We start from the raw sequence: 26,225 nt of genomic DNA, 5'->3' as shown, positions 1-26,225 counted from the left end.
ATGGTTTGCCGGGTCAGCTAGTATACTTTTATTAAAAACTTTGTTATCCTACGTTTAGTTCACACTGATATATTCAAAACGAAAAGACATGGCTGTACCAAATCGTTGTATAAAATTCAGTCGAATAATGTTGAAATTCAGTAACATTCCATTGAAGGCATTTTTGTTCCACCTGAGGAATCAGTGCGTCATTTGCTCTACAGTGCTTAAAGATACTCCACTAACAGATGCCAGATCTATAATTACGCAATTATTTATCAAAACAAAGCGAAAATTAGATTCTTATTGGAAAGGCTTCTTGTGTTCTTTATGGAATATGAATACGGTTGATAATATCTGTACTTCCATCCTAGTGGACAATAAAAAGTCTCCAGTTGTAGTTTTCAAATGTTTACCATTTTTTATTTGATTTTCGCTTTTACACTTTTTTTTTTAAGCTTGAAAATTTCGCAATCCGCTTTTGTTACACCATCGCTTACACGTTTCCTCATTAAATAGTTAAAGTATTATATATTTTTAATTTAGTTTTTGTGTGTGTTTATTTACAATTCGCGTTAAAAAATCATCGCCCTATCACGCAAAAACCAATAAATGTGTTTATATCCTACTTTGTTGTCGTAATTTTCAAGTGTTTCCTGGTTATGAATAAAGGCATAAATAACTATTCGTCGATTTCCGTTCTTAATTATTTACAAAAAGTCGAAAAATCAAGACACCCTAGATATAGAGAGGGGGGAGAGAAAGTAGACACTATTAGGGGGTGTCGAGGAAGAGAGAAAGCTGAGCATAAAACTGTGTTTTGTTCTTCCGGGCTGAGCCCAATATATAGCATGTGAGTGTGTGTGTGTGTTTTGTGTACTCTGTGTGTGTTCTGGTCCTTGAATAATCCTATAAAAAATATCATTTTATCATCCAATCAATTTGTACTCGCTACGGAACTAGGCAATGTGATTATAAATTAAAATTCTTGGCACTAAAATAAGCAAAAAAAAATCGCATTAAACCAAAAACTAATTGTTTTGTGTTCAATTTTTGATTTAAAAGTAATTGTCGGCGTACCTTAATTTTATTTGAAAATTGCAGCTTGTGTTGTGTGTTGTGTGTGTGTGTGTGTGGGTGGGTGGTGTGTGTAGAAAGGGAGAGAGAGAGGCCCTCTTCGAACTCATTTACAGGAGTCTTCGATTAGGTTATAGTACATTATGTAGACTACATTAAAACATTTGCTTTCCGTTTAGCTTTAGCTTTAGCTATAGTTATTGTTTTTCTTCTGAATATATATGTATTCTGCACTTGTTAAACTTTAAATTATTTAAGTATGTATGTCTAGCGTTTCACGTTGCTGTTGCTGGTTTCCGTTGCTGTTTTAGGGGAGTGGCTGGTTTTGTTGTTGTTCTGTCGGTGTCGGTGTAGAGGGTTTTGTGGCCCTGCCCGTCCGGGATTAACTTTCGGTTCGGTTCAGTTCCTACATAGAGTAAAAGATCTAGCATAGATACACACGCCATATACATAAATATGTATATATGTACGTAGTTATATATATTTTACTCTCAATTATCGTATCCTATTCGGAAATGGGAAAATCGGCATCAGCATCGGCCTCCGTGTCCTCCCTGCCCTCCAGCGAGCGGTACTCGGTGTCAGAGTCCTCGCTTATGGCCGCCGTACCAATCGACATTGGTATTATGGGTGCTGTAGTGGATATAACAGGCTCCTCCGCCCTAACACCCGCAGGTTTTCCCGGAGCTGCGGGCACATAGATGGTAATTGGTTGTGGCTCCTTCGCATCTGCAGTCACCTCCGACTCGCCGGTCGCTGCTTCATTCGGATTCTGACCCGCCACAGGCGCTACAGGCGCTGCAGTCGCCTCGTCCTGACGCTCTGGTAGTTGTGTTAGGGGTTGTGTTATTATATCAGCAGAGGCCAACAGTAGATCCAGTTTAAGTTTGCTCGATGCCGTTGGCTGCTCTGTTATCACAGACTGTGCTTGAGTTGCTGCTCCTGCCCCTGCTTCCGCTGCAACCGCTAATGCTGTTGCCGCTACCGTTGGGACCGTTGCTACCATTGCTGTGCCGCCTGCAGCAAGCAGTTCATCTTCTTCGCTCACGCTAATGTAGCGACAGCGCTCGCTGAGCAACGAAGCGGACTCGTCGTCCTCCTCGTTCACGCTCGTGATGCTCACAGTGCGCTGCTTTAAGCCCAGATAGACACTGCTGCCGGATGTGCCTGGCGCATCGACTGCATCTCGAGTCAATGATGCCACTGCCACTGGTGCTGATCCTGTCGCTGGGGCGGCTGAGCTCGCTGAAGAAGAAAAAATACAATTTCATATAAGTAAAGGCTCGTAGTATTTCATTTAACGCACAAGATCTGCCATTCCTTGCAGACTAGAGCTGCAAAAAAGACATAATGTTTGTTTTAAGAGGTCCATTCGATTTATTGCTCAAGAATACTTTGGTTCTTGCAGGCAAAGGCAAATAGCTTATCAACATGTTTAGCCTTCTAGGAGGCTCCTAACAATCCTATCGAAAAACTCCTCTAAACACCCGCTCGGACTCTGTGGAGCATGCAGGAGTGCACAAATACCTTAAGCAACAGTCTCTTAACACTTTATTGGCAATTTGTGTCTTTGTGAAATAAACCAAGAACCCTACTGTTGTGAGTCGTGTGTTGAAGGCTCTTTTTAAACTAGATATCAGACTTCAAAGTTTGCGGATCGGTACTATGTACATACGTCTCATGGTCGAATTAATCGATTAATCAGTGATGTGATATTATTGATATTCTTCATGGTTAAAGATCATGATGCAAAAGTTCATAATTCATGCGTAAGTTCATCCATCATGATCAGTACGATATCCTTTTCTTGATATAAGACACAACGCTGTTCGGTTCGATATCGATAGTTGACAAATCGAGAATAAACAGAGTAAATCGAGAAGAAGAACATAAACAAAGCCAAAATTAAAATTATACTATTACGAAGGCCCAATAGTAAGGAATGTACCGTAGGCGCTGACCAGAACTCAAATATATGATACCTGATCACTGACCCGTTGTCCTGATAGATGCGGGCATGAATATATCCGATCCACAAATAGATAGAAGTAATCTTAACCTTTTTCCGGTGCACATTTTCAATGCATCTCTGCTTACTGCTACTTACATTCTAAACGCTCTCGCCGCGAAGTATATCGAGGCGGCATGGGCGCCAGCTTGATCCGATAGAACTTGGAGCCCCTACTGACGCGGTACCGATTGTCGTCCTGCAAAGAAGGCGCATTCATTAGCAGTCATCCTATGAGAAGGTCATGTGCCCTTTGATGGCCCTTACCTTTCGCGCCTGGCAATACTCTTTGTCCACAACTCGACCAATGGCATAGTAAGGCATAGGGATTTGATTCAAATCCGCTACGGCCATGGCCACGGGCACGGCCACGGAGGCGTCAGCAGCGCCAGAAACCGGAGCGAGTGTGCTTGGAGGCGTCAACTGGAGTCCGGCCAAGCTATCCCCATGGACAAAGTAGAGGGTGAGCGAGTCCTGTACGACCATGAACTGGGCATGGCGCATGCTCCAAACGACAAAGACTAGATCGCCCCTGGCGCAGCCCTCCAGGGCAATGGACCGATGACAGGAACCGCTAGCTGACTTGGAACGGGTCAGAGTGCCGCCCATTGAAGGCAGATCGTGGCTGGAGCTACAAATGCCAGAAAAAACATGGAGTTTCAAAGAATAAATCAAGGGCAGAATGCACTCCGAGTCATACCTCTTCATGGCCGCCACACTGGTCTCCATTTCCAGGCGCTTGGTCTTCTCTTGGTTGAGCTCCTCCTCAAGCCGACACTTGTCCCGATTTAGATAGTCGATCTTCTCCTTGAGCCAGCTGTTGCCGTCCTCGTTGGTAATCATCTCCAGGCGCGTCTTCAGCTGGTACGACTCCTGGGTGAGGAACTGGTTCTGCTCTCGCAGCTGCTCCAGCTGCCGCTCCTTTTCGGCCAGCATGTCCTTCAGTATGCCCACGTTGGCCATCACAGATTCTGAGTTCAATGGGAGCAGGCGCGACTGCCACAAGGAGCGCTCCGACTCTACGGCCTCGCTGATGGCTCGCTCGCGCTGGGCCAGCATCTCCTGGCGCTGCTGGTACAGCAGCTGGTCCACATCCACGGTGGCGCTGGCGCTGGCCACGCTGGCACTGCTCGTGGGACGCTCCAGCTTCTCCAGACTGCTGTCCGAGGGCGAGCGCTCCATGGAGGTCATCAGCTTGAAGCGGCAGCGCAGAGACTCCAGTTCGGTTTTGTGCTCGTGGATCAGCTGCTCCCTGGCCTGGGCCACAGCTGCCAGCTTGTCTCGCTCCGCCAGCTCCAGCTTGAGGCGCATCTCCTCCAGCTGCTCCTGGCCCTGCCGCTCGCGCTCCTCGCACTGCATGCGCAGCACGTTCCACTTATCCTGCAGCAGCTGCAGCTCCGACTGCAGCTCGTCCTGGTAACCAGTGGCGTCGCTACGGAACGTGCCCAGGTTGGCACGAGCCTCGGCCAGACAGGCCAGAGCCAGTTTCGACATGTCCTCGATGGCCCCGCGCATCCTCTCGACGCTGGCCCCATTCTCCTCGGTGAGGGTGCCGGCACTGAGCATCAGCAGCTCCTCCGTGGCCGTGCTCCTGGCTATCTGCTCGCCAACGATGCCGCTGGTAGTCGTGCTCACGGACCTGACGGCCGTCGTCAGTTTTTCAAACTCTGTTTCCGTGTCCGTTTCGCAGTCAGATGTGGCCGACGCGGAGGCGGCCGCGGCTCCTTGCAGCTCAACCAGTCGAGGAGCCAACAGAGGAGGCTCCTGCTCGGACTCCTCCTGCTCGCGCTCCCTGCCCAAACCAGATCGATTCACAAAGAAATCTATCACAGGCCTCATGTTCGGCAACTGGAGCTGGGCGGCCAGCTCTGGGAGCTGCACAGATAGCAGCTCAATGTCCGATCTGTTCAGCGGCGGGAGTCGCGTATCGAAGCTGAGGGGATGCTCGTTGGCAAAGGCGGGCGGCATGTCGCCCATGCCGGGAAAGAGGATGTTCAAGAAGTGGCCGTCGAAGCTGGCGTTGAACTCTCCCCGGCGACGCAGCTCCTCGCTGTGGATGCGGTCGAAGTCGATCGAGAGCCGCGTGGCCCACTGACGGAACTCATCGGAGAATATTTTCCGACGCACCACCTCCGCCACAGCCGCCACATAGGTGCAAGGGGCCCTGTGGATCTGCTCGATGATGCTTATGTGCCGCTCGGCCCGCCTCAGGCAGCGGTGATTGAAGAGAAGTCGGTTGTCGAACTCGCTCATGCCGTTCTCGATCCACACGATGCGCCGCAGACGCGTGTGTAGGTTCTTGCCCAGCTCATCCTTGGAGTTGGCGATGCAGCGGCAGTATTCGCGGATCTTAATGTGGTTCTCTAGCATCACCTGCAGCTGAGTGCAGTGCGAGAGGCACAAGTCGGGCAGCACGGAATTGTCGCGCAGATTCTGCGCACGCGCCTCGTTCTGCTGGAGGGCCAGGGCCTGCTCCTTCTGCTCCTGCACCATCTTCTTTATACGGAACTTGAAGTCCTCCAGTTTGCACAGGCGGTCGCTGAGCCCCTTTATCTCCTTAACATCGCCCTGATTGGCCAACTTGATGATTTGTTGCACCTCCTCCTTGAGCTTTTCGTATATATCCGCGCTGAAGATGTGCAGCCCCTGGATGCACTCGTCCGACATCAGCTGCAGCGCACTGTGGTTTCCCTTCGAGCTGATCCACTGCAGTAGATTCAAATTGTGGCGACGCGCCATGGAGCTGGAGGTGGTGGAGGTCTGGGACACCCTGGTTGCCGCCTGCGTGTCGTCCGCGGGCACGCCCTGACCTGATCCCTCGTCACCAGCCCCCTCCTTCTCATCGCCCATCTTGAGTTTCTTGTTGGGCGAGTCTGCTTGCGACGACTCATTCAGACCCTGCTGCTGCTGCTCCTGCTGTTGCTGCTGGGCAAACACATCATCGTTGTCCAGCAGCTCGTCGAAGCCATGAAAATCGGCCTCGGCGAGAGCCATGAGGCCAGGCAGTATGGGAATCCTGGCAAGCTGCTTGAGATCATCGGAGAAGTTCCTCAACAGCTCCAGGTAGCTGTCCCGCTTCTGCAGGTGCCGATCGAAGGCCAGACAGAAGTTGTGGAAGCGCTCACGGAACTCGATGGTCAGATCCTCCATGTTGGCCACCACAGCCGACCAGCCCTGCTGCTGCAGGTGCTGCTCGTGGACCAGTCGCTCGCAAAGCGCCTCCTCCTTGCGCGCCAGCTCACGCATGTGCTGCGCCAGCTGGGCCCGCTGGCGCACTGTCTCGAGGGCCGGCGGCAGTCTGTGGCTCTCCTCCACCTGACGCCTCAGCTCCGCGTCGGCGTCGCTGTTCTGTATCGTGGGCGCCAGCCGCTCGTCGCCTGTGAGAAACATGTAAATGGGATTGGTGTCGGTGCCAGCCGAGTAGCACGACACCTGGGTGGAGTGCGTCAGCATCTCGCCCCCGCTCACCAGCAGCACAATATTGACGGCGGGAATGCCGTGCAGCTTCTGTATTGTCTCCTTCAGGTTCTCCACGGACTGCAGGGCCACGTTCATGTCGAAGCTCAGCATGCGACCGACGTCCACATGGAATACGTACAGCATCATGGAGCTGTTTCTCTATCCCTTCTCTCGGTGTATCCCCCTCGTGAGCTCCACCGCTTTCGTCTCCTCTCTGCTCGCTACACTTATGGTTTGGCAGTGCTTCAATAGTATTGGTTTTGTTCCTTCATCTGTACGTGTGTGCTTGCGGTTTCGTGTAAGTGTGTGTGTGTGTGTGTGGCCCCGAAGTCTGGTGCTGCCACCTGGCGGTTATGCTGGAAGACACAAGAAGAAAGAGCGGGGGAGCAGGTTAGCAAACTTCAGTTCACAGTTGCTTATTTTAATGAAATAAGTAAACAATTTATAAAACAACAAACAAAAACAGGAATTTAGACGCCCAAGCCAGCCAACTGAAAGCTCTCTCACTTGGAGATGCTCAATTGGCTTTTTGTGGGACTGGCTAGATTGATTAAAGATCAAGGGAGAAACTGAAATTAAATTTCCCTCTTTAAAGCTGGTTCTAAGTACATAACGAATCATACATTTTTTCAACTATTAGCTTTTTTTAATTTAATGCTCTGAGAGACACGGGTCTGCTAGCTACATTTATCAACAGCTGTTAGACATTGTGACGCTGCCTCTCTCTGTTTGCGTTTGCTCTCTGCCGGAGGTCGGAGTGTGGGGGCAGCTCCAATGTTAATGACTAACTGGAACGGTTTCGAGTCGCAATAAAAAATAGCACAGAAACCATGTGCACAGCCGACTATTCAATTTTATTTTTATATTGTTTACAGTTTGTCTGGCGCAGCTTGGGTGCTTGTGTAAAACGTTGATAAGGCGCACATTACAGGAACAACGAAGCAGCACACTTAACACACGCGCACAATATTTGCAAGTTCTAAGCGAAAACAAACTGTACGAATTATCAACGCACCTTAATTTAAACACGTCTAGACTAGCGGGCGTATCGAAAAATAGTGACTGTTGTCGCGTCACCACTCACCCTCAGAGAGAGAATGGGAAAAGAGAGCGCTGCACGTGTGCGATCGCACACATAAGCACACACACGTATGTATGTATGGACGTAAATATAGGGAGGCTGCTGTTCGTGTGTCAATGCCAAGTACACCGCCGACGCTTGCCCTTTACCTGCAGACATATTCCTTTTTTACCTAAACGAATTTAAGAATGTTTTATGAGCAGATCTGTAGTTTCCAGGAGATTGACAACATTTCTCAAAATTTTCCACCGTTAGAGAGCACGTGTAACGGAACATGATTTTATAGCGGTGATGAAATACCTGGAACGATTGGCTAATTACAGCCCAAACGACCAAGAGAACATCTGTAAGCTACTTTTTAGCAACTTGATGAAATACTAGCTGCCGACACTGAGTAATTAAAGGCAATAATCGGCCCATTAGTCATCCATGACATGCAAGAGTGCAGTCAAAGTCCCCACCTGGGCCAACCTGACCAAGACCACATCAACGGACGAGCGAGCGAGCCCCAAACTGATAACTATTTATCAGCTGCGCATTTTACAAATGTAAAAGTATATTTAGATATGTACTTATTTATGAAATACATAGCCTAGGCTGAATTATCATATACCAAAATCGAAATTGAAGAGTTTACATAGTTACATAAGTTCGCTATAATACTCGTATCACGGTGAACCCGTTTTGATTCCCAAACTGACCTAAATTTGTACATCAGAATGTAAATAAGATGTAATCATTTGCAGGAAGATCACTAATGATGAAATATGTAAATATCAACAATAAAACCATGTGAAACGTTTACAAATAGTTGACGTCGTCATGACTGCTGAGAACTCCGAATATCAGTGTAGCTGGAGGAAATACAGTAACCCTGAACGTGTCTGCCCCCACACAGACTGGTCCTCTGCTAACTGATTACACAAACGTTAACGACACCCAAAGAGCAGCGCAGAGCTGTCAGAGTTTATCAGCTCCTCTCGGTCTGTGCCCGTTGTGGGGGGGCAAAAACGAAAAGAAAAACACTTTCACACTCGTAGGGTCATGGGCAATTGGGGGGACATCCATACACACACGGGGAGATTTCGTTAATTGGGAATTATAAATACAGACTTATATGAAGGGGGCGCTTGTAAATAAGTTCAGCCAAAACACTAGGGCTGGCAGACTTCAAGGCAGCGCTAAAAACAGTAAACAGAAAACACAGAAACGATAAGCTAGACGCAAACAATGATTAAACAGTGATTAACACTCGAAAATTTAACTGAAACGGCTCGATCAGCTGATTCTCTTGCACCTAATATCGATATTCGATTCCGCACTTTACGTTCTCTTCTGCTCTCACTCTTGCTCAGCTGTGAAATGTTTTGCTTTTATTTTTTTGCACTCTGGGGTTCAAAAATAAAGAAAAATACCCATTTTCTGCGCAAACTAAAACGAGTGCAGGGGCCAGGCCAACTATTCTCTTAAAATATGTAAATGATTGCAATTAATTGTAATTTGGCTCGAACTGACGCATAGTCAACAACAAAAACAACAGCAGCAATATGCAAGGGTTGCTGGCTGACGTTCGCAAAAGAAAATGGCAGCAGGTGTAGCTGCATTTGCAATTCAGCGGGGTGGGTGGGACGCGAATATAGGGAAAGGGAGAGATTTATGCCGTAAAAAAGGCGTCGGCGGATGTTTGTCTGTGTGAATAAAAACTATAACTAACGGTTAATTAGAACTATGCACCGCTCACATTCGCACTTACCTTGTAGTCTTTGATCAATTTTCACAATGGCGCGCCTGTGTGGGTGTGGAGCGTTTGTGTGTTTTGGTTTTAATCAATTGTAAACGAGCACGAACACAAAAGCACTGAAAATTATTTTACATCAGCTGTGGCCGTGCCTGTGTTGTTTTTATTTGTGGCCAGCGACAGCAGCGCTGCGCAGCGTCGACGCCAAGTCGAGTCAACAACAACACGACAAGCCTCTTCTTCTTTGCTTTTTGCTTTGGTTTTGCCTTCTCTTCTGCTTCGTCTCTTTCAGCTCGAGTATTATATTGTTTTATTTTACGTTTACTTCAAATGATTTTCTTATTTATTTTGTATCGCTTTGCTTTTTCCGCTGCTTTTTCTTGCTTATGCTTATTACTTATTACTTTAAAGCTATTTTCGTTGCGTATCAAATACGTATGCAAGTGTGTAAAACCGTTTGCTTAAATTTATTTCTCTTTTTCCTCATTAATATGTTGTTTATGCAAAAATATATATTCCCATTTGCCCCCGCAGTGCTTGGGTTGTTGCGTTTTGTGGGCCCTTCGTTCTCTTTTGCTGTTTTCTTCCCTTATTAATCTATTTCTTTGTCTATCACAATTGCGTTGTTGTTGCTGCTGCTGCTGTAGGTGTTGTTTTTGCTTGTTTGCTTGCTTATGCTTTCTGCATCTGGTTGTAGCTGTTGGCAGTTTTATTTCGCGTCAGTTTTAAGCCAGTTACCCGAAGCCATTTAACCCGTTTTGGTTTTTGGAGTCACACAATTTCACTCACGCATATTGTTGATATTCTTATATTTCTAATTAAATTAAATGGTATAAAAATGAAATAACGCACTTCGTTCTCACTTATGCTGTGAGAATGACGACCAAATATTTTTGGTAATATCGATAGCATGAGTAAATCATCGCCCAAGAGTGGTGATACGTACTGTTGCCATATCAGCAGTTTTCTAGCTAGATCTTTAAAGTTTGATTGCTATATAAATTTGAAAATTACTATTGCCTGAAAATCTGACTCTTATATATATATATATATATATATACACTTATTATATATATATATGTATAATATATTTATAACTTTTTTTCAAAGTCTGCGAGCAAAACTTGCACTTTTGGAGGTGGTCAAACTTTGAAAGTGTCTTCCCACAGGTCAACTATTTGAAATCCAAGCTCAGGATGAGATACCGTTTTCGCAGGTATCCATATGCCGCCAAAGTTCGATTTGGTCGAAAAAGACAAAATTATGGGAGTTTCATGAATAGAAAATAAAATTTCTTTTTAAAAAGCTGGCCTTTTTATATACAGCTACCTTTGTAATTTTTTACCACAAAACTTGCTATAAATCCCGTTAAAACAATAACTATGCATAATTAATTGATTATAAGCATGAGATACTGTTGTGTTTGGTTAACTTTTCTGTGGATTTCTTGTCAATTCCTCCTTCAAGTGTCTACTTGAATTTAAATATCAACAATAATTTCATCTCATCTCTACTTGCAGTTCATACAGAATAGCTATCGATAGTCACCCACCACCAGCGAAAAAGTGCAAACCCAACATACAGAAAATAATCTTAAAATTTCTTTTTAGCAACCAGCGTTGGCATAAAGTGAAAGCATAAATTTATTTAAGTAGCATTGACAAGGTTCTGACATTTAAAAAATAGAAACCCACAGTGGAATAGACGGACCGGACACAGAATTTGCACCCATTTAGGCACACATAAATACATACTCACGTCGTCAAATTACAGGGGCGGTATTTCTGTTCATCTAAGGTGTTCTTTGAGATAATTTTTCTTACCCCAAGTGTAACTTTTTCTGTGTATTTGGTAAACACATAACAAAACGATATCTGTTTCCGTATTTTGCCCCATTTATTAATTACTTTACATTGTATTTTGCCGAAAATAACTCCACATAACATATGTACATTGAAAAATGATCAACATTCAGACTATAGAAAATGTGGCAGACTGCACACCACTTTACCTGCCCCACAGCTTGTATCTCAAGCCGTGGGCAAAAATGCAAATCTCCGTTTCATTGCCGAAAATTAAATCCGGCAAATCCGTATCCAACTTGGAGATAATGGACAAACTGAGCGCTGAGCTCAAACCGGACAAGTTTCTAGTGCTCAAAGTATGTACCAAAGCTATATCAGCAGATGGAAGGCGTCTTTAACTTCTCCTTGGATTACAGGTATCCAAGAGCACTGTAGACTACATACGCTTCGAAGCTGAGCTGGACGAGCGCAAGCGTCTTCGTTTAGCCCGAGAACGTTTGGACGGCATTTCGTTGCGCATCTCTGGCTTCAGCGAATCTTTCCGAGTACGATGCGCCGAGTCCAAGGATGACTTTCCCACACGTCACGACTGGGACTCGTATTTTCGCGATGCCCGAAACATGGATGAAATGAAAGCGGGCGAGCGGCCAGATACCATTCATCTAACTCATCTACCCATGCGTTGGTTCTGCCCAAGGCACTCCGAGCACGAGGAGCAGGTCAAGCCGAGCGAAAGCATTTTCAAGCGCATCTTCGAGAAATTTGGTCGCGTCCGTGCCGTAGACATACCCATATGTGATCCTTATCGTAAGAGCATGCAATCGGACATCAACGGAATGCGTACGTTCAGTTTCGAGCAAGATGTTCTCTTCGAAGCGTGAGTATTACATTCCTGATCTGTGCGAATAGATATATCGTTACAATTTGAATCCTTGCTTCAGCTATGTACAGTTTGAAGAATACACCAGCTTTGTACGTGCTATGGATGAGTTCCGTGGCACAAAGCTAGTACGAAAGTTCGTGGACAAGACCCAGGCCATCAACATTTGTGTCAACTTCGACAAGCAGAAGCATCTTAGCGACTCCCATGTCCAGCGCCGCGAACGCATGAGAAAGCGGTGCATTGCCAAAGCCCAGGCGGAGGATGAGGAGCGGGATCGATTAAAGAAACAACAGGCCGAACAACTGGAGCGCGAAAGGTTTGATATTTGTTCGAGTCAGGAAATGAAGTCAATAATCAAGATAGGCTAAAGATTTGTTTTACAACATCTCTTTTAATCTTGCACACTTCCGATTCTTCATTTAGTTTTTATGTAGAGTTGTATAACTACTGCGAGTATTATTGGTTTCATATTCTGGCGTTTGACATTTTTCTCTCACAAAGAGTTTTGCTTTTTATGTTTCTCACACGGCGGTCGTTGGGCGAGTGGGGCCTTTAGCCTACCCTACCGTTCTCTGTATCTTCTAGACGAACAGTTAACAAAAAAAATATTTTTATGCATATAACAAAAAATATAGACAAGACAAAACAAAATCCTGCAAAATTGCAAAAAAAATTACAGGCAAAAGCAAGAAGAATTGAAATTAGCCGAGGTGGAAAAGCAGCGTGAACGGGAAGAAAAACGAAAAGAAAAACATCTCAAAAAAATCCAAGAGCGCGGCCAGGTGGAGATCTCTCAAAAGATACGCATCGAGGAGCGCAAGCTGTTGATAGCTCAGCGCAAGCTGGAGAGCATACGCACCCTGGAGAAGCTATTTGACCGCATACAGGTACAGATACAAGCGGGAGCTACACAACACTTTCAATGTTTATTGATAGCATTATTTGATTTCTCTGCAGTTGAAGCAAAAAGATAAGCCACGTCGGGCCCGACAAGATGAAGCCAAGGACATTAAACGTGGCCGTCTGGTGGAGAAGTATAAGGCTGCCACAGAGAAGCTGGTTTGTGAACAGCGAAAAATTGTTCAGGAGATCAAAAGCAATACTCCATTAATGGGTCTGCTAAAGAGTAAGTCCAAGAAGAACTCTGCTGCCGATTGCAGCAGCGACGACGAGAACGCCAATGGTGCCAGCAAGAAACATAAGGGAAATGGCTTGGTCGCAACTGCAGCTCCCGGGGCTGCAGATTCCCTATCAAATGCCGCCAGCTCCGCATTGAATCGATTCAAGCCCGCTACTGCCATGCCCGTTGGCGCTTTACCAGGCCAAGCCGCCTACAATGCCGAAGCAGCCAGCGAGTGGATGCAATCGCTGTCCATGTTCGGATACGGCTTGCCCGGAGTCTTTCCTGGAGCTCTTTATCGCCCCGCAGCTCCATTTCCCGTCTCTAGTAATTATAGAGGATTTGCCCCAAGACCCCGCGGTCGAGGTCGGGGTCGTGGTGCAGCCTTCCGTGGTGGTCGGTCTGGGTACGATGGATCATCCTCGTACTACAATCCTAAGCACGATCGCTATGGCGACGAAGATAACGATAATGGCTACCATCACAAGTCGTCGCGTGGAAGGTACATATATTGTAAGCATCTGGGAATCCTTGTATTACATGTAGATCTATTGTAATTGCAGGCATCGCTCTCGTTCTGACTCGTCCTATTCCAGGAGTCGGAGTAGATCGCATGGACGACGGTAAGTAATTCGCTTCAGAATGGTGCTTTTCATTTTTTTTGTAACAGAATCATCTGTCGTTCCAGACGCTCTCAGTCGCGCAGTCGCAGTCGATCCCACTACCGCAAATCATCTTACTCATCAAGATCAAGGTAACGCAGCAACAGCCCGCGTCATTTCATCTACTATATTGTACTAATTGTGAAATTCTGTATTTATAGACGAAGTCACAGCCGATCTCATTCGCGCAGTCGCAGCAAGACGCCGTCACAACGGAAGAATCGCAAGTTGGCCTCAACGCGACGATCCCGCTCGGTCAGCTATTCACGATCCCGCTCCCACTCTCGAAAGCGCTCTCATTCCCGTCGCGAGCATCGCAGTCGTCACCGGAGTCGCAGTCGTAGTCGCAGTCACAGTCGCAGCCCCAGTCGTAATAATTCGGACAGAAACATTGTTCTGGAGGCTGACAAACTAGTTGCCTCTGCTGAGCAAATCCAGCGCACCATCGAGCAGCACACCAAGGATCGAATGCGCGAAGAGGAGCGGGAGATAAAGCAGAATTTCCGGCAGCAGAGAACCAACAGCCACAGCAGCAATCATGTGGACACCAAACTACAAAAGGAATCAAACGATGAAGATAGACAAGGCGGCAGCAATCGGAGCAGTCGCCGCAACTCTCTGGCTGCATAGATTTCAATTATTTTAGCATTGTTTTGTAAGGTTCCACACAAAAATAAAATGGTCAACATAAGCCTTAAGAGACAGTTTCTCTACCTTTGCAGAGGGTATGTATTGTGACCTGTTTTAAGATATTTGGAATACAGAGAACAACCGGAATAATCTTCCAAGAATACATTACAAAAATATACGTTTCTCTATTTTAGTGCTCTAAAAATATAATTTCCTCTATAGTATTATTTGCATACTCCACAAAAGGCTTTTTCTTCATTTTTAATAACAAAAAATAATTAAAAAGAGTTTCTTCTGTTTCCCATACCGGGAATTGAACCCGGGCCTCCCGGGTGAGAGCCGGGTATCCTAACCACTAGACAATATGGGATAGACACTTATAAACGAATTCCAGCTTCACAAAAATAGATGGTTCTCTATTTTATAGCTTATATATAGAGTTGGTTTTTTCCATACTTCCAAACGAGGGGTATTACTTTATTCCCGGTACTTAGTCAGTATACATGTGAGCTTATGATTTATGTAACTTATAAAAAATATTTTATATAAGATCTGGTATCGTTATTTGCTGTCCTTCTTTTTTGACTGCTAGTTCTCATAGACTATAAGAGCTAGAGCAACGAAATTTTGTATCCAGACTCCTGTAATAGCACACTGAATGAATCAAGTTTGTTTCATACTTTTCCCACGCCCCTTCCGCATCCACGACCAAAATCTGTGGCATCCACTATTGTAAAGATACGCAGAATCATAGGGAATGACCATTTCCACCAGACTGCTGAAACTGAATAAGATCGGATAAATATTATAGCTAGACGAAACAAATTAAATTTAAGTGGCTTCGTAGCGTGGTCATGCTGCTTATTAATTTTTTATCTCTCTCTTAAACACTCTTTGTCGTGCATTATGTGCGCTCTCTGACGGACGGGAGCCGACATTGGCCGATATTGCCTGACTGTACCACATTATAGCGGATGGTATTAACTATTCAATTGAAAGAATGTAAAGTCTATGCAAATTTTGATTTGTAAATTTTGATCCGCTCATCGAAAAATATTTATAGTTTAAGCTTTAATTGACACTAGACCTGCTTTTGTTTGCCCTTGATTGATGTGCCAGGAACTCCGCCACATAGTTCACTGCTGAAGGTGGGATCGATCATAATCATGTTGCTGAATCTGAATCATCCAAAATTATAAGACGGTACGTGGCTGTCCGTCAAGAAACTGATGAACAAATTCAACTGACGATCATCAATTCCGATTATTAGTCAAACTGGTCTTCCATACCAGTTCGAGAGGATTCAGGATCCCGTTTGATTGGCTTTTGCGATCACAATTAATAATAATTCGCAAGGTCAATCGTGGGAAGTCTGCGGGATAAATCTCGAATTTTCCGATTTTTCGCACGGTCAGCTGTACCTTACCCGTCTTTGTTGTTTGTTTTACCGCGGGAAAACAAATCGAAAAACATTGTTTATCATATCGCTCTCAACTAATTTCGATTCAATTCAAATAAATCAGATAGAAATTTCAGCTATCTGTATTTTATTATTACTCTGGAAGGCGCCCGTGGAGTCCGTTAGTTAAATATTAAACTAAAGTGTTAAATATTTATTGTTGAGTTAAAAATTAACCTATTGAACTGAGATATTCTATATCATAAGAAAATGCAGTCCGATCAAGTCGAATCAGGCTATAGCTTTGTATTTTATTGATTTATACCAAAAGGAACATTCTTAAGGTCTCAGAGTACTTTAGATTCCGACGAATTTTGTATGTAAAAGTTAAATAGAATCAATCAATGCTTGTTATTTATTTCGTCGAAGCGAGATTTATTGTTCCTCGTCGGAGGTCTTAAAGAATCGGAATTTACTCTGCTTTGATGCATGCCGAATTGGCCCGTGTTTAAGCGATAAAACAGAGTTTTTTTTTAGTTAAGGATGTGTTTTGTGTTTAGAAAAAATGCCAGACGGGAAAGTGCGAAATATGGTGATGATCGATCTTGAAGTGAAGTTTTGCAGCCACTCGCGCCTCATGAAAACACACACACACACAAATTTGGTATCGCTTACATTTGGAAATCATATCAATAGGCCTGGGAAATTCTTTTACTAAGACGTTCTGATAAGTTCGAGTCAATCACATGCTCTTTTGATTCCAAAACCTATTGTACCGAAAACTATTGTGGTACTCAATGAAATTACCGAAACCCAATATTATTAAAAATGTTAAATGATTGAACATCAACTACAATCACGGATACGAAGTCTTTGTGTAACTCCATTTCTTTTTACGACTGATATTTCTACATATATATCAGATATGTACATATGTAGTACACATATATTTCAAGGCTTGAAAAGTATTCGTGCTAAAACTTTATATAAAAATATATGTATGTACTATATAGAATAATGCTGTGAAAAATTTTAAAATTAGTAAGTGAAATGAGGGATGACCACAACGTGGTTTGGTCGGGAGACCGAAAAGATTTTGATTGTGATCATATTGGGATCACTGAATCCTGAAATGAAAACACATTTTTGGAATATATTACAATCGGTTTTTTTCTTTCTAAAACAATACATAGCGAGTGTTCGCATTAAAAAGCAGTGTTGCATAAGTGATTGTGTCAACTAAAGGAGCGTGCTTACGATTAGAGAATATACGGATAAGAGATGGTTCCAAGATTTGATTCTGTTTAGAAGCGTCTGTTGTTTCGCCCTCGATTTCTTCCGCTCCCGCTGCCACCACCTCCCCCACCTCCTCCGCCACTGGAGCCGGAGTTGTTGCCACGCCTGCGGCGTTGCTGTCCGCCACTGTTGGAGTTGTTGTTGCCACTCTTTGGAAACTGGTCCCGCTCTCGCTCGTTAAAGTTGTCTGAGCCGTTGTTGCTGAAGGAGCCATTGGAGCCATTGCCTCCGCCCCCATTTCCGTTTCCATTGTTCGTCCAAGGAGAATTGGCAGCCCATGGATTGGGTCTGTTCGATTGGGATGGATCTCGTTCCCGATCTCGCTCTCTCTCGCGATCCCTCTCTCTCTCCCGATCGCACTGCTCCAGTGGTGGCTCATCCACAAACTCCGTGTTGGGCTGTTGTTCCTTAACGGTGACGAGCGAGGGCAGGAAGGGCTTCTTCAGGAGCAGGAGCTCGCGCACGCATACCAACTGAGCGTTGTGCTGTCGGGGCTGAAATCGAGACTTTTTCGTTGGGGGCGAGGCAACCTCGCCGCGAGCCTCCACCGCAGGGGAGACAGATCGTGATCGGTCCTTCAGGGGCACCACATCGCTCAGTTCCTCCAACTTGCCAGCGTCCACGTACTTGTTGAGGAAGTCCGCTCCCTGGCGTATAGCCCCCATCAGACGCGAATCGGGATGCACGCGAATGAAGCGATTGTAGGCAAAAACACCGACAATTGTATGAGGATCGAGGCCGTTCAGCATGCCACTGGCCAGGATGCCCTCCAGGGTGTTTTCGCTTATCTGCTGGTGAGTCAGGCCGTTGGACAAGTCCTTGGCCTCTCTAGCTGCCAGTTCCTCGTGGATTGTGAGCACACTAGGATCGTCGGCGCGGCGAGGACCCGCCCACTGCACCTGGAAGTTCCGTGGTATGGGCTTGCTGTAGGGCACCTTTTTCTCCCTGTCCCGATCGCTGAGCGCCTTGCTGGGATCCAGATCCAGGCCGGGAATGAAGCCCTTGTCGGCTGTAAGACTCTCGGTAAACTCCACCCTGTCCTCAGGTCCCATTCCGGGTATTATGGCGTCATCTGTAAGAAGGGAATTACGTGAAGAAGATACGGAACACTCTCTGTTCGAACCGTCCAAGACAAGACCCTACCGTATTCACACTCATCCAGTGCAGCCAAGCTGGCGGGCAATGTGTTCAAGTTGTATTTGTCCCGCATAAGATCTCCCGGACGATTCCTGGTCCAGAACTTAATGGTGTGGTCGTTGGAGCCGGAACACAGGATGTGCCCGAGCGGATGCCAGGCCAGAGTCCACACAATGCTGTCATGGGCCGTCTCCACGCAACCGATTTCCTTATCCGTTCTGCAAGAGATGCATGATTTATTTAGAGAATCACTGTTAAACTCAAACCCAAACGCACCCAACATTCCAAAAAAGTATGGACCCATCGGAGCCGCCGGAGCAGAAGAGGCCTTCGTGAATCGGATGCCAGGACACAGAGCTAGCCTCTTTTTTGTGGCCACGGAACACCTGGACCTCCTCCCGCAGATTCCGTATGTCGAAGAGCTTGAGCAGATGGTCCCTCGAGGCGGTGACCAGCCAGTTTCCATTGTCATTCCATTTTAGGTCCATCACCGTGGACTTGTGGGCATGCCTGTGTAAAATCGGACGTGATTCAATGAAAGGTGGCTGGTGGTTTAGACCTACTGGGGGGATACTCACAGCGTGGCTAGGGCCATCCCGCTCTTGGGGTCCCAGATCTTGATGGGCTGCTGGTTATCCTTGCTCCCACTCACGATCATTCCTTTGTGCGGATGCCAGTGCACGCACTTGACATCGGCACCATGACCTATGTAGTCCGGAAAATGTTTGCATTTAATGTCCCAGGTCTACCACTGTCATCTGGCATCTGGCACTTACCTCGCAGCACTCGCTCCTCTTGGCAGCGCATAAAGTCCCAGATCCGCAGGGTGCCGTCATCACTGCCGCTGACAAACTTGCTGTCCGTGGGACTGAAACTGCGTTTAGTGGATTGCATTGGAGAAAGGTTAGAACGTAAGGAAATACGGATTGAGGTGTGTGTGTGAATTAATCATGTCCTACGAGTATGAATGAATGCCGAATGTTATATTTCTTCTTTCCTAGTTATGTTGTTCTTCACCAGAAAAGGAAATCATCAATTAGGTATTCCATGTAACGATAATTTATTATTTCTCTAAAGTTTGGCGTTTCTCAAATTCGATTTCGCTTCCAATCGTTTCGGCTAGTTCGGGTAAACATATATTTTATTGCTCTTATTTTGGGGTTCTTTCTTATATATTCTTCCAAATGTCATCCGCAATCCTTATTTACTTTTGAAGTAAATGGTATTCATTTACTAAGCCAAATTAATTAATTTTTGTGGTTTTATATGAAGGTTATCACAACATCTTAGATTCAAAAGGAAAAATAAACAAAGACCATAGAAAATATTGAAAGGTTTTTAAATTTTAATTTGAGTTATTTTTCGGGAAAGCGATCTCATTTAGAACCCGCCGTATCCATTACAAAAGCGTTTAACAACAGATGCGATGCCTTCTGGAGTTTGCTGTGGTAGGACTGTAGGCGTGACTATGTTTTCTGTGGGTAGATACGCTCGTAAGATGTCGACCCAGTCGCCGGAATTGTGGTAGGCCAGGCTGGACCAGGCAGATCGGCATCGGCTCACAAAAGAAAACAATCGAACCCCCGAATTTTTAAACAATCAGTTGTTGCATTCAGTTTTTATTTTATTTGTTGTTGGTTGTTGTTGATGCTGTGTCCTCGTAAATAAAATGGTGCAGTAGTTTCGTTTTGAGTTAAGTTGGTTGCTTTTATTGTTTCTCAGGTTTCTCAGTATTGCATTTCACTTTCAGTCTTTAATTGTTTACAGCTATAACACAGATATGGGGAGGTATGAGATTCGTTCTTTTGTGAACTTTTGTTAATCGTAATTGCCACAGTCAAGGAAGGCAAGGAGGGATGGCTAAGAAATGGCATGTTTCTCGAGGGATAACTTTATTGATAAACAGCAAACAGCGCTTGTAGTAACCGATCTATTAAACATCCAACAAGGTATCTGAGGAAGTGAATGCACGCTACTGCCCACGCGACCCGTGCCAAATCGTCTATAGAGACAACGGGACTACAACGACAACGACAACCACCATGAGGGTAAGCTCCGCGAGCTAGTGTTTTAATTTGGATTAAGTTCTGGCTTTGCCTGTGGCTGCCACTTTGACTTGCTATTGACGGTGGCCGAATGCTTGCGTTAGCGGCTACGAATGGGTAAATAGTACAGTTGACAGTTACAATTAAATGGCTATACCTTATTCCCCTAATGGCCTCCTTGTGGGCCTGGTACATCTTGACGTTGTTCATGTTGGACTGCCAGTACTTAACATAGCCGCCGTGGTCTCCGGTTACCATCCAGCTGTCGTTGTGTGACCAGACCATGGTGCGCACCGATATATCGTGGGCCTGGGCGACACATCACTTGATTAGCTTGGCTCCGCTTGCTGGCGGGGTTCCAACTTACCTGAAGGATCGTCTCGAAGTTAAATGTGAGTCCGTTCCATAGCGTAAACTCTCCAGAGCTGGCTCCGGTGACCAGACGCCTGCCCTCTGGCGTCCAGGCTAGCGTAAAGATGGGACAGCGCATTTTGTTGGTGGCGGTCTTGACGAATCGCGTTGTCACCGCATTTGAGGGATTGTCTAGATAGCTGGAAGGCGGCATCATATGAGGCACATATATGCTATCAGGCTGCAGGGCCAGTCGATCCCTGTGATCGCGCTGCCAAAGACGATTCTGCAAGCAAGTAAAATATTTTTAGAGTTTGCGGTGCGCCTGAAAGCCTCCCACTCACCTCCAGGGCCTTGATTATGGATGCATTGTAGTCCACGGTCTTTCGCATTACACTTTTGCGTAATCGCTTCCCATCGAAATCGTCCTGCGACATGCCAAAAGGCCGCTGAAAACCACCTGGCATGAAGGGCTTGAACTGGTTATAGCCATGCTTATTGGAGCCGTGATGAGGATGGTAATGTCTGTAGTGTTGTCCGCCCATCGAGGGAGGAGGGAGGGATGTGAAGTTCGTCGCCAGCGCAGATGGCGCCGTCAGCAACTGAGGCGGGGGCTGTGACACGTCCATTGCTTTTTGCCGTCTATTTCCGTATTTCTTCTTAGCTTAGCTTACTCCTGATATATGTATATGTAATCGTTTCTTTCTCTTTTTAACGAATTTTCGCTACGCGTCGTGGACCTTTCTGCAATAAAATTTTCTTCGTTCATACACACACACACAATCACACGGCGCACAACTCTGTGTCGATTTGCTCGCTTCGGAGCTAATATTTAATTAAAAGAATTATGCTGGCGACAGCCACACTACTTACTTGTTATTCTACAGATAATGCATTTGCTTAAGACTTATAATAATGTAATTTAAATAAAAAAAAGGCGCATTGAAAAAAAATTTGGAATAAAGCGATAGCGCTGTCGATACTATTGACTAAAAATAAGCCGACTATCGACTATTTCGGTTTACCATCGAAAGTATCGCAGCGAAAAATGTATACTATCCCCACTAACTGTCGCAAATGAACTCTTTGGATTAGATCCCATGGCCCTGTCCTTCTGCTACCGACGCCAGCCAGTGATAATGTATCAATATATAATATATAATAATAATAAAATTTAAATTAAAAAATAAGAAACCCACCATCATAAAATTGCAAGGGATGTGAACCCGGTTTTTCAGGGAGTATTTATTGGGTGGTTTGGCAGAGTACCCACAACAAAACCTCACAAGATACGCACTGAGATTGCGAACTTGTTTGAATCTTGCATAACACGGATCAGATCATGAATTTCGCTGGTAAAGTTATTTTAATTACAGGAGCGAGCTCTGGAATTGGGGCCGCAACAGCTCTGAAATTTGCGAGGCTCGGCGCCTGCCTGGCCCTGAACGGACGCAATGTGGATAATCTTAAAAAGATAGCCCAGCAATGCAGTGAGGCGAGCAAGTCCGCCCCAGCTCTAGTTGTGGGTGACATCAGTAAGGCGGAGGATATTGAGCGTGTATGGGCCGATACCCTTCGGGCGTATGGCAAGCTCGATGTGCTGGTGAATAATGCCGGAATCCTTGAGACGGGCACCATTGAGAACACCAGTCTGGAGCAGTACGATCGACTAATGAACACTAATATACGCGCGATCTATCACCTCACCATGCTGGCCACCCCCGAGCTGATCAAGACGAAGGGAAACATTGTGAACGTGTCCAGTGTGAACGGAATCCGATCTTTCCCCGGCGTGCTCGCATATAATGTGTCCAAGGCAGCCGTGGACCAGTTCACCCGCTGCGTGGCCCTGGAGCTGGCTCCCAAGGGAGTGAGGGTAAACTCTGTTAATCCCGGAGTGATCATTACCGAGCTGCAACGTCGTGGAGGGCTAGACGACGAGGCATATGCCAAGTTCCTGGAGCACGCAAAGGTTACCCACGCTCTGGGCAGGCCCGGAGAGGTTTCAGAGGTGGCAGCTGCCATTGCTTTTCTCGCTAGTAATGAGGCCAGCTTCACTACGGGAATAAGTCTGCCCGTGGACGGTGGTCGCCACGCCATGTGCCCCAGATAGAATTCGCAAATGAGCTCCAGTCTGATCAATTCTTGCATTTATTTTGTGCTTTTTCTAATAAATATACATATGTACATAGCTTAAAATGAACAGCTAGTAGAGGGACACATTACTTGCTTATGGCCCCCCGCGTTTCGGCTGACAAACTGTCATAAAACATGCCTCATCTTGCTCAACAACTGTGGGCAAGGCATGTAGTTCGTATAGTTTAACAGTTCCACCTTTTGGATTCCCTCGAATTATTCCAGGATTAATCCGACAGGTAAGATAAGTACGTAGACCCCACATTCAGGCAGAGATGTGTGCCTGATCGAAAGGTGCCTCTACTTTGAGAGGATCTCAGAACATTCCACCGGGATCGCTGCAAACTGCTTACAGTTCCTTATTCACCTTTAAATTTTCATTGCTGCCCATTGAAATGAAGTTACAAACTTAGAGACTGCAAGCTACAAAATATATTTAAATTATTTTGGACACTCGGACTAGGAACAGCACATCTCATCGCGGACACATGGCGTGGCGACCACCGTCCACGGGCAGACTTATTCCCGTGCTGAAGCTGGCCTCATTACTAGCGAGAAAAGCAATGGCTGCTGCCACCTCTGAAACCTCTCCGGGCCTGCCCAGAGCGTGGGTCACCTTTGCGTGCTCCAGGAACTTGGCATATGCCTCGTCGTCTAGCCCTCCACGACGTTGCAGCTCGGTAATGATCACTCCGGGATTAACAGAGTTTACCCTCACTCCCTTGGGAGCCAGCTCCAGGGCCACGCAGCGGGTGAACTGGTCCACGGCTGCCTTGGACACATTATATGCGAGCACGCCGGGGAAAGATCGGATTCCGTTCACACTGGACACATTCACAATGTTTCCCTTCGTCTTGATCAGCTCGGGGGTGGCCAGCATGGTGAGGTGATAGATCGCGCGTACATTAGTGTTCATTAGGCGATCGTACTGCTCCAGACTGGTGTTCTCAATGGTGCCCATCTCAAGGATTCCGGCATTATTTACCAGCACATCGACGCGTCCGTGCTTAACCAGCGTGGCAGAAACAATCTGCTCGACATCAGATTCCTTGTTCATGTCTGCAGCAATCAGCAGGGACGGGGCTCCTCCAGCGGCGACAATCTCATCCGCTGTGGCCTTCAGCTTCTCCACGTTGCGTCCCACAATGGTCAGGAGGCCGCCCAGACGGGCCAGGTGAACGGCAGTGCAGGCCCCAATCCCGGAGCTGGCACCCGTCACAATAATAACCTTATCTTTGAAACAGGGCATATTTGTGTTGGCTCTTCGAACGATCCGCTGGAAGTGGAGTGGTGTTGGGTGTAGAGGTTGACATTGAAGTCGATAACAATACCGATAGCGCTAGCTTTTTCCAGTCGTTGTGAAATAAAGCAGAGTGTGAATTGTAGATAATTATCAGTTTAATTCACGCACTATACAGCCCATATTTTGAGTAGGAGATAGCTGCTATATACACTGCTAAATACAGTGACGAACAACATTTTTGGCACAGCAAAAAACTTATTTCAAAAACCTTCAACAGAGTAACAGTAAAAAAGAAAAAACAAAAAAGTATGGCATATTTCGATGAGCAAAATTATTGGCACACCCCAAGAAAAACTTAAAACGAGGATATGTCAAAAATGTTTAATATTTGGTGTTTAAGCCCTTAGCCTTAATGACGGTCGATAAGCGAGCTGGCATCGAGTCTACTAATTTTTTGGTAGAGTCTCCCCTATATTTCTCCATTCTTCCATTAAGGCTTGTTTTAGGTAGGCTTTTGTCCTTATAGCCCGCTTTCTAATGCGCCTTCCAATTCCAATTGTACATAAGCTTACAATGTTTATAGTTTTTTAAATAGCTATCTCTAGACTCTTAGCGAGAAGATAGCTCGTAACGAGATTTCGTCGCTTCGAAGAGTTTTTACTGTAGTCTTGATCTGAGGCGACCAATAAATCTCTACTATACGATCTTTCAAATCTTACCAAACATAGAAATTTCGCTACCTTTGGAACTACATACCTACTAAATTTACGATAAAGTGATTTTAATTGATCATCTTTCTTCTTTAGATGAAAAGTATTATAAATCAAAGAATCCTTTAAACAGATGAAATAGCCTGAATATCCTTAAGTGGGTTAAGTTTGTTTGGGCTGTTTTGTTTCTGTGTGTACGTATTAAAAGAATAAACTGTAGCAAACATTTAATTTGTAAAAATTTATTAACGTATATGCACAGATATGTACTTTAAATGCCATCGGTTCTTCTTGTTTCCAAGCGTTTTAGCGGGGACACATGGCATGGCGACCGCCGTCCACGGGCAGGCTGATGCCAGTGGTGAAGCTAGCCGCGTCGCTGGCTAGGAAGGCAATTGCAGCAGCCACCTCCTTCACCTGACCAGGGCGACCCAGGGCGTGGGTGACCTTACAATGCTCCAGGAATTTGGCGTACGTTTCCTCATCCATGCCGCCGCGCTTGTGTATCTCGGTGATAATTACGCCAGGGTTGACGGCATTAACGCGCACCCCTTTGGGAGCCAGTTCCAAGGCCACACAGGCTGTGAACTGATCCACTGCGGCCTTGGACACATTGTAGGCCAAGACACCAGGAAATGCACGGACTCCACACACACTAGACACGTTTACAATGGTTCCCTTGGTTTTGATCAGCTCGGGAGTGGCCAACATAGTTAGCTGGTACATGGCACGTACGTTGGTGTTCATAAGGCGATCGAACTGCGCGAGACTTGTGTTTTCAATGGATCCAGTTTCCAAAATGCCCGCATTGTTGACCAACACATCGATGCGACCATGCTTCTCCAGGGTGGCGGCTATTATCTTCTCCACATCCGCCTCCTTGGTCATATCAGCCTGCAGCTGCAATGCCGGAGCTCCCCCAGCAGCCAGAATACCGTCAGCGGTCTCCTTTAATTTTTCCACATTGCGTCCCACGATTACCAAGAGTCCACCGAGACTGGCCAAGTGGACGGCAGCTCCTGCCCCAATTCCAGAGCTGGCTCCGGTTACAATTATTACTTTGCCTTCGAAGACCGACATCTATCCTGAAAATAGTATTTGATGCTGCAATGAAAAACTCTTGACACTGGAAAGCTTTTTGCATGCATCCCTGTCGGAGACAGCTGACTGGAATCAGCTTTCCCCAATCAGCTGTTCTTGGAAAAATGTGCGATAATAACCCAGCTGGCATAACCCAGCATAATATTATCGATGTTAACTTTTACTTATCAGTTCCGCAATGCTTCCCGCTCAGCGCAGCGCCACCGGCTGGAGGTAGCCCTGGGCGGGGCTGGCAAAACCTGGTGCAGTACATGCTTCTGTCCCCGGCTAACTGGGTGGCGACTAGCAACTTCGCGGCAATCATTATGCGCCAGAAAAGGGTGCAGCTAGCTTAAGCAAAGCCTCCAAATGTGTGAAGCATTGCC

The 26,225-nt window shown here is 45.9% G+C and overlaps 6 protein-coding genes and 1 non-coding gene across 11 annotated transcripts; 2 read left to right on the top strand and 5 right to left on the bottom strand.

Moving 5' to 3' along the window:
• Nucleotides 1-644: 644 nt before the first annotated feature.
• Nucleotides 645-10,224, bottom strand: LOC108156125 (RB1-inducible coiled-coil protein 1). 4 transcript variants are annotated; one of them, XM_017287436.2, is made up of 5 exons: nt 9,358-10,224; nt 3,765-6,879; nt 3,332-3,695; nt 3,164-3,263; nt 645-2,301 (listed from the first exon to the last, which is right to left on the bottom strand). In XM_017287436.2, exons 2-5 carry the CDS (start codon nt 6,668-6,670, stop codon nt 1,562-1,564), a joined length of 4,110 nt encoding a protein of 1,369 aa, XP_017142925.1. In that variant the 5' UTR covers nt 6,671-6,879; nt 9,358-10,224; the 3' UTR covers nt 645-1,561. The 4 variants fall into 4 exon arrangements, with proteins under 4 accessions (XP_017142925.1, XP_017142926.1, XP_017142924.1 ...); XM_017287437.2 differs by lacking the exon at nt 9,358-10,224 and adding an exon at nt 7,539-7,618; XM_017287435.2 differs by lacking the exon at nt 9,358-10,224 and adding an exon at nt 7,397-7,569.
• Nucleotides 10,225-10,876: 652 nt separating this feature from the next.
• Nucleotides 10,877-14,652, top strand: LOC108154740 (A-kinase anchor protein 17A). 2 transcript variants are annotated; one of them, XM_017285109.2, is made up of 8 exons: nt 10,877-11,503; nt 11,564-12,024; nt 12,089-12,346; nt 12,710-12,917; nt 12,988-13,652; nt 13,714-13,773; nt 13,839-13,904; nt 13,974-14,652. In XM_017285109.2, exons 1-8 carry the CDS (start codon nt 11,303-11,305, stop codon nt 14,440-14,442), a joined length of 2,388 nt encoding a protein of 795 aa, XP_017140598.1. In that variant the 5' UTR covers nt 10,877-11,302; the 3' UTR covers nt 14,443-14,652. The 2 variants fall into 2 exon arrangements, with proteins under 2 accessions (XP_017140598.1, XP_017140597.1); XM_017285108.2 differs by having other exon boundaries at nt 13,821-13,904.
• An 88-nt stretch (nt 14,653-14,740) lies between these two features.
• Trnae-cuc lies at nt 14,741-14,812 on the bottom strand. Its single transcript has one exon. It is a non-coding gene; the product is annotated as a tRNA-Glu (tRNA).
• A 2,181-nt stretch (nt 14,813-16,993) lies between these two features.
• Nucleotides 16,994-21,664, bottom strand: LOC108154738 (pre-mRNA 3' end processing protein WDR33). Its single transcript, XM_017285106.2, has 9 exons — nt 21,544-21,664; nt 21,015-21,414; nt 20,687-20,956; nt 20,477-20,628; nt 19,051-19,148; nt 18,853-18,979; nt 18,551-18,784; nt 18,281-18,492; nt 16,994-18,209 (listed from the first exon to the last, which is right to left on the bottom strand). Exons 2-9 carry the CDS (start codon nt 21,297-21,299, stop codon nt 17,146-17,148), a joined length of 2,442 nt encoding a protein of 813 aa, XP_017140595.1. The 5' UTR covers nt 21,300-21,414; nt 21,544-21,664; the 3' UTR covers nt 16,994-17,145.
• A 231-nt stretch (nt 21,665-21,895) lies between these two features.
• Nucleotides 21,896-22,866, top strand: LOC108154745 (glucose 1-dehydrogenase-like). Its single transcript, XM_017285117.2, has one exon. The coding sequence runs from the start codon at nt 22,013-22,015 to the stop codon at nt 22,781-22,783; it is 771 nt and encodes a 256-aa protein (XP_017140606.1). The 5' UTR covers nt 21,896-22,012; the 3' UTR covers nt 22,784-22,866.
• A 349-nt stretch (nt 22,867-23,215) lies between these two features.
• LOC108154744 (cyclopentanol dehydrogenase-like) lies at nt 23,216-24,138 on the bottom strand. The gene has a single exon (XM_017285116.2). It carries the CDS (start codon nt 24,053-24,055, stop codon nt 23,282-23,284), a length of 774 nt encoding a protein of 257 aa, XP_017140605.1. The 5' UTR covers nt 24,056-24,138; the 3' UTR covers nt 23,216-23,281.
• An 847-nt stretch (nt 24,139-24,985) lies between these two features.
• On the bottom strand, nt 24,986-25,906 carry LOC108154743 (uncharacterized oxidoreductase TM_0325-like). Its single transcript, XM_017285115.2, has one exon. It carries the CDS (start codon nt 25,837-25,839, stop codon nt 25,066-25,068), a length of 774 nt encoding a protein of 257 aa, XP_017140604.1. The 5' UTR covers nt 25,840-25,906; the 3' UTR covers nt 24,986-25,065.
• Nucleotides 25,907-26,225: the final 319 nt, after the last annotated feature.

The sequence above is a fragment of the Drosophila miranda genome, chromosome 2 (assembly GCF_003369915.1).
Source record: "Drosophila miranda strain MSH22 chromosome 2, D.miranda_PacBio2.1, whole genome shotgun sequence".
Lineage (NCBI taxonomy): Eukaryota > Metazoa > Arthropoda > Insecta > Diptera > Drosophilidae > Drosophila > Drosophila miranda.
This window is presented reverse-complemented; position numbering and strand designations above follow the sequence as displayed.

Coding starts and splice junctions, on each gene's coding strand:
- LOC108154744 (XM_017285116.2), bottom strand. CDS start 24,055: ATGCCCTGTTTCAAAGATAAGGTTATTATTGTGACGGGTGCCAGCTCC.
- LOC108154740 (XM_017285108.2), top strand. CDS start 11,303: ATGATCAACATTCAGACTATAGAAAATGTGGCAGACTGCACACCACTT. Junction 12,347..12,709: donor GAACAACTGGAGCGCGAAAG/GTTTGATATTTG, acceptor AAAAAATTACAG/GCAAAAGCAAGAAGAATTGA. Junction 13,653..13,713: donor CACAAGTCGTCGCGTGGAAG/GTACATATATTG, acceptor TTGTAATTGCAG/GCATCGCTCTCGTTCTGACT.
- LOC108156125 (XM_017287436.2), bottom strand. CDS start 6,670: ATGATGCTGTACGTATTCCATGTGGACGTCGGTCGCATGCTGAGCTTC. Junction 3,264..3,331: donor AGTATTGCCAGGCGCGAAAG/GTAAGGGCCATC, acceptor CCTTCTTTGCAG/GACGACAATCGGTACCGCGT. Junction 2,302..3,163: donor GCGGCGAGAGCGTTTAGAAT/GTAAGTAGCAGT, acceptor TTTCTTCTTCAG/CGAGCTCAGCCGCCCCAGCG.
- LOC108154743 (XM_017285115.2), bottom strand. CDS start 25,839: ATGTCGGTCTTCGAAGGCAAAGTAATAATTGTAACCGGAGCCAGCTCT.
- LOC108154745 (XM_017285117.2), top strand. CDS start 22,013: ATGAATTTCGCTGGTAAAGTTATTTTAATTACAGGAGCGAGCTCTGGA.
- LOC108154738 (XM_017285106.2), bottom strand. CDS start 21,299: ATGGACGTGTCACAGCCCCCGCCTCAGTTGCTGACGGCGCCATCTGCG. Junction 18,785..18,852: donor GGGATGGCCCTAGCCACGCT/GTGAGTATCCCC, acceptor GATTTTACACAG/GCATGCCCACAAGTCCACGG. Junction 18,210..18,280: donor ACTGGATGAGTGTGAATACG/GTAGGGTCTTGT, acceptor CCCTTCTTACAG/ATGACGCCATAATACCCGGA.